General features: G+C 35.8%; 1 protein-coding gene across 10 annotated transcripts in view; it reads right to left on the bottom strand.

Moving 5' to 3' along the window:
* Positions 1–778: 778 nt before the first annotated feature.
* Positions 779–11552, bottom strand: part of ARHGEF28 (Rho guanine nucleotide exchange factor 28) — a 378068-nt gene continuing 367294 nt past the window's right edge. For all 10 annotated transcript variants that reach the window (XM_074208046.1, XM_074208045.1, XM_074208043.1 and 7 more), the window contains one exon: positions 779–1910. In XM_074208046.1, the coding sequence (XP_074064147.1) occupies positions 1750–1910 (161 nt within the window). In that variant the 3' untranslated portion in view covers positions 779–1749. The remainder of the gene's footprint in view (positions 1911–11552) is intronic.

The following is an 11552-nucleotide window of genomic DNA, read 5'->3' as shown; positions in this document are numbered from 1 at the left end:
ATCGATACAGAGATCTTCTAGTATGGGCGTCCCCTTTGCAGGAATTGACAACTCATTAGTAAATTTTAGTTCTAGAGAGTTATCTGGGAGACTGAGAGGTTAATTGACTCAATTATTGTCACACTGCTAACATCTTCCTGATTCCAAGATGTCTGATCTAGCCACTATGTCATGGGAATTTACCTGTGTCATAGGAAATGACAAAAGATATGATTTCAGAGAAACCTGGGAAGATCTGTATGAAAGTGCTGCAAAGTGAGGTGAGCAGAATCAGAGGAGCAGTTCATGCTATAATAACAACACTGCAAAATTTAAAAAATTGAATAAGAATTATGATCAATGTAATAACCAGCAATGATTACAGAGGACCAATGATGAAGAATGCTATTCATTTCTTGACAGAGGTGATAAACAAAATATGCAGAGTGAAATATACATTTTTAGACTTGGTCAGTGTGAGAATGTTTTACTTACATATTTTGGTTGCAAGGTTTTCCTTTTGCTTTTGGCGGGGGGAGGTGTTAAAGGAAAGTAGAAAGGAGGGAATCATAAATGTTCATTGAAAAAATAATTTAAAATAAAATAAAATAATGGAAAAATAATAATTTAGGTATAAGCCTACAACTTCAAGTTTCTAGACCCCAATATCTCTCCCAATAGATGTTGACATTCAAAGTCAATTAAATGTCTTGGCAAGATTCTTCTTTTAATATGAGGTTTTGAGGGTTTTTTCATTGTGGTCTGAAACTAAATATCAGAAATTACAAAGTGGAACCAGTGAGGCATAAGCTATTTATTGACACTGACAAACTAGGTATACAAATATTTCTGAAGAACAAGAGTTGAAAATATTTCATGGTTTATTTTTACCACACAAAGACTGAATTACAATGAAGATGTTGGGAAAGAGCTATTTTTCCTTTCCAGAAAAGGACACATGCATTGCACTTCAAGGCAGTAGCACATTTGTTTGTTTTTTTCCCCCTTTTCCCTTTTGAAACAACTGAAGGGGTTTGCTTGATGAGTGGCAAATGGATGTCCATGTTTTCTAGACACCCCTGGAAAGGTTGATATAGGCCAAGCTTCTAATAAGAATTCCACTACATGATTCATAGTTGACTGGTGAGACCTCTGGTCCCTTTGGATGGTGGTGTTGAAAGAGGATACTGGATTGCAACTTGAAGATCTCTTGTAACCACTTAACCACAGTCATTCCTATCTCAAGGATTCACTCATCCCTATGCCCTCAAATGAGAATAGCTCATATAAGGCAGTTGAGAAAGGGACTATCCTGTTCAGTTTCCATTTTTAGTAAATCAGTTCCTCTAACTAAAAAAAAAATGTATTCCCACCAGTCATGGAACTCTTCAAAACCATTTTTTAAAAAATCCAAGTTTTGAGAAAAATTTAAAAATTCAAGATGATGAAAATACACTTTGAAATTCTTATCATGCCATTGTAATGTTTAAAATATTTCTGCTCATTTAAATTGAATTTCCCCAGCAAACATATGTAAGGGACTTCATAAATTAGATCATTTTTTAAAAATAGGAGTGTTTTCAAAATAACTTAATTGTTATACTCATGTCAAAAAAGGTCTTGCACAGAATATTAAATACAATTCTTAAAGCAGAAATTTCTTACAGACAGCAACTACGCACAGTAGGAAAGCAAAAAATACAACTTTATCTCCAAAGTGCTAGTGTTTTGTTTGAAACAACCATGACAAAAATCAATGACAACACACAATCAGAGGTAAACAATATTTTCTTCAACTCCATCTCCATTGTCCCCACCACATAAGCTTGTGGACGGCAAGCTCAATTTAGCCTCGGGACCCTGCCAGGGCTGAACACTTCCAGGATTTGAATTGTCTGTTTTTGAGCACTGACTTTGATTCTCCTCCAAATCTGTAACATAAAAAAGACATATATGTTCATAGAGGGTAAGATAATAGGAAGATGCAGCTGGGACCAGATCAATATCTCAAATGGACCATTTCTCAGGGAATCAAGGCATCTTAGTTTTGCCTATAATGTAATGAGAACTGCAAAAGTCTGGTGTTGGAAAAGTCATGTAGATAATGACCACGTTAACTAATAGGCTAACTAATAAGCTAAAAAAATATTCATAGACACAGAAGCCATCTACAGTGTTCCTGAATGATTACTAAAAAGAGCCCAGTTGGACAGAGTTATGCATGATTGCCAGTGAGTTATGACTCATTAGACTTGCCCAAGGAAACAAAGGATTCAGAACCTCATGAGTACAGACACACAAACCTTTTTTTACATTTTACATTTACATGGCACCTTTTATCTAAAATTTCAAAGCTAAGAATAGTTCTTAGAATGTCCAAGCATAGGCTTACTGTTCAGTGAATTCTTTTTGACCTTGGGGTGTTAATAAGTATCCAGGAGGAGGAAGCAGAGTAAGACTGGATGAACGGGATTTTAACATTCTCACTATTATACAAATCTTTTTAGAGTAATAGGAACCATCTAACTGCAGTAGTTAAGACTCACAGAGTAAATCATTTCTATTACCAATGATGGTGAGGCTTCCTATGGTTTCATTATTGCATTTGTGCAGTTACCTGGCAACATCACTGTATTGCTGCTTCTGTCTTTTACTGATGAAACCCACTGACATTGAATTTCAATTGAGGAAGGAAGGGAGCATCAGGAGAAGGTAGATGCAGAAAATTACTTTCTCTGCAATCTGTTTCCTTGACACTGATCTTCATAAGCTTTAAAGTACAATATGAACATGAGTTATCATCATCATCATTATTATTTCTTACTAGCCTGACCAAGTCATGACTATGAACAACTCCTTAGAAATAGTACTAGATTGGAATCCAAGCTAGGCTCTTATGAGCTTATTTGACCCAGGGGTAGTCTCATGAATTTTTTGTGCCTCAATTTCTTCATCAGTAAAATAAGGATAATGTTATCTGCTCTGAAATCGAAGTATTTTTATTAAGTTCAACGGAGATAGTATTTGTAATGCTTTGAAAAACAAAAATTGCACAGGTGAAAATGGGGCAAGATAGAGATAACATTCCCCTGAGACAGATCAGGCTTACATTCTCTGCATGCTATCATCCCTCCTTTCTCAAGCACTGATAAACTATTAAAATAGCAAGGCTTAGCAAAGCTTCTATTATTCAGTTTAATCTCCCTCATTAGTTGAAATCGTTTAAAGAATGCTTTGAAAAATAAAGAGAATGCTTATATTATTGTCATATAAAAACATCTCTCATAGTGGAATGATTCTCTGATGGTGACTCTCTTGGCTGCTCCTGAGATAGTAGTTCAATCCAATTTGGTCCAACTTCTCCCTCCCTACCCCCACTCACCTCCAGGAAGTAAGGGCTGCCTTTGGCTTCCTCAGCTCTTTCATTACCACCTCTGTCTTGGTGGCAACAACAGGCCTGGGGGCTCATGGGGAAGAGCAGCTGGCCTTCTATGAAGCAATAAGCTGTCACTCAGGAAGCTCATGCCAAGGGCGGGCAGGGTAATTATTCCAGAAAAGCTAACAAACAGTCCATGGGGAGGTGGCCCAGCATAGGCGTTAGGCCATCAATGCCTCTTTAACTGCAGAACAGGCCAAAAGTAGAAAGAAAAATAATCCTGTTCACAATAGGGTGCTGTGCAGAAAATAATGGCCAGACTTCAAAATGCTAAAAATCCTGTTGAAAGCACCTGGTTCTCTGAGTTTGGAGTTTAATAACAGAAACTATTAATGACAGACAGGCTGGAGAGATGCTACCTTTCTGATATGGCAGAAATTTTTAAAAGCTTAAGATAAAACTAGTACTAAATTGAGTCAATTTCTCAATTTAGCCAAATTAGGCTAACCCTCCATTCTCCATGTAAGTAAAAGATTCTCAATTCTGAGAGAGAAATAGTCTTCTAAAAAGTTCTAGTTTCTCTTCCTTCTTCCATCACTGAGACTATGACTAATTTAATTATCTTTGTATTTCTCAAAATACCTAGTAGTTGTTGAATAAATGAAAATAATTAATAAATAAATGAAAATGAATAAATATACTCTGGCTTTTCAGGCAAATAAATTTGTCCTCTTTTTTAAAAATGTGGAATCTAAGGCACAGAAGGTCACACACTTCTTTAACTTAGGATGAATGCTTTGCAGATTATTTATCTGAAAGAAATCTGAAAATATTTTCTATCTTAGAAACTGGTACAGATATTGAGTCAGCAACCTCTATTTAACAGCAGAAAAAACCATGAAGCTTTCATTTCCATCTTGCAGAGAAACTACAAGTCAGTTTATATTGCTTGCTCTAAGTTCACCTTTCTGATGATTTTACAACAGACTTTCAATTTCCGTTCAATTCCTGATCGAAGAGATTTCACTTCTCATTGCCAGTATTCTTAATGAAATGACTGCCATAAATATTACACTCCTTCAGAGTCCAAAAGGGTAAACCAAATCTCTGCTTTTCAAAGTAGATTCTGATGGATAGAAACTTTGAGCATGTTCCATGAAACCCTATACTGCAAAGGAGAAATCTCTAGCTGAAGGCAACTGTTTATAAGAATGTGTGAGATAGGGTGGAGAAAGAAAGAAATCTGAGAACACTGCACTGGAGGTTCTAGATGCTTGAAAGTCTCAGGCAAGTCTAGATTTTTCAAGAAGGCTGTTTGTTTCAGGGGTCAAAGCACAAAATGTGTCTCTTTGTTCTGTAAAAATTATGAATTTTGTGTAGTGAATATAATTTTTGATATATAATTGGTGAATTACATTTTTTACATTAGTGAATGAAAAAACAGGAGAAATCCTTAAAAGGAAAAAAAATAAATTAAAAGAAGAGAATCAATAAACATTTGATCCCAACGTGACTGGTGTGAGTTAAAAGTGCAGCCAAAAACAAATGAGTTACACTGTAATTTCAGACCGATCTTGGTGCATTGTTTTGATTGTATGTCACCTGGCCTGGAACTCAATTTCCTTCATTGTGGTTTCTTCTTGCTGTCTATCTGAACTGTGCAGGAAAGGTCAGACAGTTTGTCTTTGAAATGAGAAACTGTTCCATGATTCTTGATTTTATTACTCTTTTTCATCCCTAAAATATCTACAGAAAGCCAATGTATATTTATCAAGGCCAACCCCGTTTGTCCACACATTTTACCCAAGAGAATAATGATAATGTAGAATTTCAAGCAAGAAAAAATTAAAAACTGAAATAAAATCACATTGAGCTTTGAGACTAATGTTTTGAGAAGATTATTTATCACCTTATTTCATATGAAAGCAAAATAATGGCAGGATTGATAAGTATGTAAACATTTTTTTAAATCACAAAAAAATCCATTAAAATTATTCCCCAATAGCTCATCATGGCATGGATGTGAATCTGAGTTCTCAAAGTTATGCCAATTTAGCTTATGCTCTCATACATTTTCCCAGGTCAAAAACATAGTGAATTATCTGAGGACTAGCCCAGGTCCTCTGTCACCTGTAGAATAGTGACAATACAAAATTCTTTAACTATGGGAAGCATGAAACAAAGAAAATTACAAAATGGCCCCTTCTCCTTCAGTGATATGGGTGATATGGTAGAAATGAGGGAGAGAAATAATAACTCAGATAGTTTATAGCCCATCTATAAAAAAAAACAATTTGGCTGCTAATATGCTAAATATGAACTTTGTCCCATGTCTAGGAGAGGAGTTTTTAATCATTTTTGTATCAGAGACATCTTTTGTACCAATGGATCTCTTGTCAGAAAGATTTTTAATACATAAAATAAAATACATTGTACTATAAAGGAAACTGATTATATTTAAACAGTTAAAATATTTTTCATAAACAAGCTCACAGACTTGAGGTTAAGGATCCCTAATAGGATGATTTCATCCTTATCATTATTGACATCCTTATTATAAATCAAACCAGAAGATATAACTATATCATTCTGAAGCTATATGATCAGGACACAGACTGGTCAGACAGTAAGAGTGATAGATGGACAGAACAAATGTTATCACTAGATTCAGCCACCAAAAAAACTTGAAGATTATCTATTAAGTCATAAGGGGATAGGTTATAGTCTGGGTTGGAGAGGGTACAATAAGATTACAGATTTAAAAATATTAAAGGAAAAAGCTATTAGGGTAGAAATAAGATAGCAAATTCTAAAGTTTGTAGCAACATACAATTGTTGTTATTCAATCTTTTCCATCATATTTGACCCTTCGTAACTTCATTTGGGTTTATTTTGGCAAAGATACTGGAGTGGTTTGGCATTTCCTTCTCCAGGTCATTGTAAAATGAAAAAAACTAATGCCAACAGGGTCACATAGCTAGTAAGTGCCTGAGGCTAGATAATGGGGACACCTCAAATCTTTTATCCAAGTGTCTCAAAGCAAACTTCATTTTTTTAATAGTCTTAGAATCTTCATCCAGGCAGCTGAAAGGATAAGGTGAGACCACCAAGTATATTCTTGAAAAGAAGACTCCCCCACCTATCAAAAACTGAGGTGGATCTCTGATGTCTGGATCAGATCCAAACCTCTCCATGTCTTCCCATATTTGACAGCCTCTTGTCCATGTGCTCTTGCAAATGTGGCACAGTCCACCCAAGATCACCACTGATCCCAAATAAATTCCAAATGAAACCACTATCTAATTCCCACAAATCAGCTGATTCTTTAAGAAACCAAGGGCAGTGCAGTTGGTACCCAGTGACCTATAGTTACAAGAAAAATAGAGGCGCACATAATATTACAAAGTAAGTTGTGTACTTTTCCATAGCCTCTTCAGCTTTCTGCATCATTGAGTTTTCTCTTTTGGCATCTCTGGTCCAGCTTCAGCATGTTTAGCAATCATTTCCAATTATTGCCTCAGGTTGGAATGTTTGATGTCTGTGTCTAGTACTAACCTGACATCAGTATTCTTGGTTCTGAGTGACAGTTAACAGCTTACAACAATGGCAGCTTAGTATTTTCTCTGCTTCTGACTCACCTGTCAGCTACCATGGAGTACCCTGTGCCCAACTCACTGGGGAATTTCCGGTCTCAAGTTCTTTTACCTAATGGGGAGACATAACAATGTCCTTTTGCCTTCTTCTTTATTCATTCCCCACACCATGTCAGCAGCTAAGAATGCAAAAATCTACTATAGATAAAATGATGGTTTACTAATTTAGTAAAGAAACTAATGGTATATTTCACCAATAAATGAAACTTTTCTTTAGAATACTTTTTTTTTTACTTGAGGCTGACTAGTTCTCTCAATTCAATTCTTGTTGTTGTCAGACAGTGGCTTATCTCCAAGAGATAATTTTTCAGAAGAAACATTCAAGTGACCCAAACTAAGTTATTTGTTTCTTGAACCCTACAACTAGAACTTCCTGACTTTTCACTCATCTTGTAATCCAATCATCACTATGCTTCTGGAAAAGATGGGTCAACAGATTGTTCTCTTGTTCTATTCACTATCTTCTTGACTTCCTAACCACAACATGCTTCCCAGGCCCCCATTATTTCACTTTTTAACTTCTTTAATTCTCTATCAAATTTATTATAATCTTACTTCACCCTCTTCATTTCAAATTACTACTACTAATAAGGTTTATATTGCATACTTCATCACTCCTCTTCTGTTATGATGTCTCCAAGCTTATCACAATTTCTTTTTTGTGGATTCACTTCCAAATAACCATAAATATACTGAATGTGCCCCCCAAACCCTCTGATTTTGTTGGCATTTCTTTGATTGGATGTCTGTGGTGAGGTGTGGGAGGGTCGGGCAGAGGAAGGATTCCCACACCAGTGTAACTTCTGAGTGCTTATGAGTCAATCATCTTAAGACAATTCAAAATGGGAGTGATCCCATTTCCTGAAATGGTGCTGGTAAACTTTCCAGGCTTCAAAGGCATACAACAATGAGGTCAGCATAACAGCTCTGTAGAGCTTTGGTCTGGTAGTCAGTCTAATACTTTTCTCCACATTTTCCTTTGGAGCTTCTAAAACACTAAGCTAGCTCTGGCAATACGTGCATCTACCTCATCATCTATGTGTACATACCTAAAAAGTATACTGCCAAGGTAAGTGAATGTATCCACAGCATTAAAATTTTTTTTCCATTTGCTATGGCTAATGGTTCAATGTGTAAATAGTGTGGTGCTGGCTGATGGAAAACCTCTATATTTTCAATGTTTGACTGTCACATCAAGATTAGCACAAGCAACAGAGAATCATTTGGGTTGTCTTGGGAAGATTCTGAAGATTACCTGGCAAGATAAGGTATCTGACACTTTCTTGAGTTGAACTGTCAAACATTCAGATTCTACTAGAGAGAGCACAATTCCAAAGGGCTGGCCACAGTGTTCAAATGCCAAACATACATTTCCCTAAAAGACTATTTTAAGGAGACCTCATACAAGATAAGCACTAACATGGAAGTCAGAAGAAGTGATACAAGGACATACTCAAGATCTTTCTGAAGAACTTCAGAATTGATTGTCTGGCATGAGAGACAGGCCCAGGACCATCCAACAGGATGTTCCTGTATTAAAGAAGGTGCTGTGCTCTTGGAGCAAGGCAGAACTGAAGTGGTTTAAAATTTAAAGCCATCTCCACTCTAATTTCCTTTAGACTATTTGTGCCTGACCTGTGGTAGAATGTTCTGAGTTCATACTGGTCTGATCAGCCACAATCTGACCCAACTAAGTCCTTGACTCTGACATAGTGATGTCATTTTGGTTCTCTTTGGAAAACAACATGATTTCATAGAGAAGTCATCCTAAATAGCTAATAAGGACCAAAGCTGATATTTGAACCCAGGGCTTCTCACTTCTAGGTCTAGTGTTCTATACACTATTCCATGATGCCTTATCATCATAAAACTTGTACCCACAAGCTCTTTGTTATTAAGGTGATGATTTTTCCTAAAGTAAAGAGTTCAATATATTCCTAAATATGTTCAATACATAATATATTCATGATGGGGTTGGAGCCATCACAATAGTAAGCATCGAAGGCTCCTATATCTAGAAGGACTCACATTTAAACTCACTAGAGTTGGTTCACAGTAACAGCAATATCACAAAAATGATCAATTTTGAAAGACTTAATTACTGTGATTAAGGCAATGATTCAAGACAAAGGACCCATAATGAAAGAAAGATATCCATTTCCAGAGAAAGAATTAATGAATTGATTGAAGATTAATATGTGTGTATGTACATTTAACTTTCTTATTTTGGTTGTGCTTTCTTTTGTAACATGGCTAATAAGGAAATACATTTTGCATAGCATTCCATATATCATGGAAATCAAATTGTTTGCATTCTCAAGAAGGGAGGAGGGAATTTGGGATTAAACTTTTAAAAAAATTATTGTTAAATTTTTTTTTATATCTAATTGAGAACTATTTAACAAAATAAAGAAATTATTTTCAAAAATTGGACTTAATGAGAGCAAAGCCTAGATCAGAATTTAAAGTTTCTAAGATTTAAATTAAAAAAAAGTAAATTGTAAATTTAGGCCCTAGATTAGGTTTGGAAAGGGGAGAGAAATGAGTAGTTAATTGTCTTATCAATTACTGCCCCATTCCTAGTGCTCTAAATTATAAACTTCAGGAGAGGCAAATACTATTCAAAAGCACTATTCCTCCAGTCTCATCCTAGAAACTTCATTTATTGTCTAGAATCATGAGGATTTATCCATTCTGCTCTGAGGAATCATAAGATATTCTATGCAACTATATAATGTGTGACCATTAAAGTAACTATTTTTTTTTTACATAGAATTTCTACATCCAAATGTGTGCTATTACCCATGAAGACATTCCTCTGGGAGGCTCTACAATTACCCCAATTATGCTCCCTGCTCCAAACATCCTGACAAATCTTTGGAAATGACTTTCAAAGGACTTTTGAGCCTAAGAAGTAACATTCCTTTGATTCTCCTTTATAGTGGTCAATCTTTATCCTTTGAGGGTAACTTTGATTCTAAAAAATGCAATAACTATGGATCTCAAAGATAACTCATGAAAAGGACAATTTCCATTTGTCTGCATTTTTAAGCAACTACTCCCTGCCCTCAAAAAATCCAAAACCAATTGTTATTACTTTATAACCTCATTGAATGTTTATAAAAATATTCTCTTAATTTATATTTCTAAATATAAATATCAGCTGACTACACCAGAGATTTTTTTCATTGTATGTCTATTCTACTATCCAGCAGGGGTTATCTGAGTATTCAATAGTATTCATTTGCGCTCTCTCTCTCTCTCTCTCTCTCTCTCTCTCTCTCTCTAGTCAACTATTTTGTAAACCTTTAAGTGTTCTTGTAAATGGGACCTATTCCCAAAATCAACTCCATGACCACAACTAGCAAAGCACATGTTCTTAAAACTCTAACAAAAAAGTCATTTAAAAAATGCTCAGAGATGCACAGTGCTTAAGATTAGTTCTTAATCACTTATAAGTTTATGTATCAATTTTAATTTTAAAGTTCCAGGTAACCTGATGGCAGTAATACCTTCCATTGGTGTTGTTTAGCCATTTTTCAGTTGTGTCTGACTTCATGATCCCATTTGGTTTTTCTTGGCAAAGACACTAGAGAGGTTTGCATTTCCTTAGCATTAAGTGACTTGCCCTGGGTTACACAATTAGTTTAAGTATCTGAGGCAGAATTTGGACAGAGAAAGATGTCTTCCTGACTACAGGCCTGGTGCTTTATCCATTACAAGGTTAGTTATATGACAAAAGATTAATTTTTCTCTTTGGGGAACTTCTGTGGGATTAAGTTTCCTCACCTTTAAAATGAAGGAGCTTGGTCTAGATCAACCAAGTCCCTTCCAGTCGTAACATTTCTATAACTATGTGATTTCTTCAACAGACTGAGATAAACAGATTATCTATCTCTCTCCTCCCCACCTCCCACTTAAAATTAGATCTATAATTCCACTAACATAAAGTCAGGAAACTTTCACAATGCAGGTCATCACCTGTTTTAAAACTGAACAATTTTATAGTTTCGAGAGGGCAAATAATACAACCAAGCAACACAATCCAGTCTGGACTCCAGATCCAATGCTCATTATTCTTCTCCTGTGTCATCTGTCAAATGGACAGAGGCAGATCTTCGACTCTGTCCTTCCTGGCTTAATGACTGGTTTTGAAGAAATAGAGCCACTGGAAGCTCAATAACCTGCCCATGATTACATTGCTACTCAATGATGGAAGTGACATTAGACTCTAGATCTTCTGGCCATGTTGTTCAAATGCCAAACACACATTTACCTAAAAGGCTATTTTACAGAGAATACATACAAGGCAAGCACTCATAGGAAGATCAGAAGACACTATCAAGGACATTCAAGGTCTCTCTGAAGAACATTGAAATTGATTTTGAGATATGGGAGATCCTGGTACAGGATCATCCAGCATGCTGTGCTCACATCAAAGAAGGTGCTATGATCTTAATGAAGAAGAATTGTAGATGCTCAAAAGAAATGTGAGATGTGCACATTTAAAGCCATCGCCACTCCAAATGTTCACATTGGACTAT

The sequence above is a fragment of the Macrotis lagotis genome, chromosome X (assembly GCF_037893015.1).
Source record: "Macrotis lagotis isolate mMagLag1 chromosome X, bilby.v1.9.chrom.fasta, whole genome shotgun sequence".
Lineage (NCBI taxonomy): Eukaryota > Metazoa > Chordata > Mammalia > Peramelemorphia > Peramelidae > Macrotis > Macrotis lagotis.
This window is presented reverse-complemented; position numbering and strand designations above follow the sequence as displayed.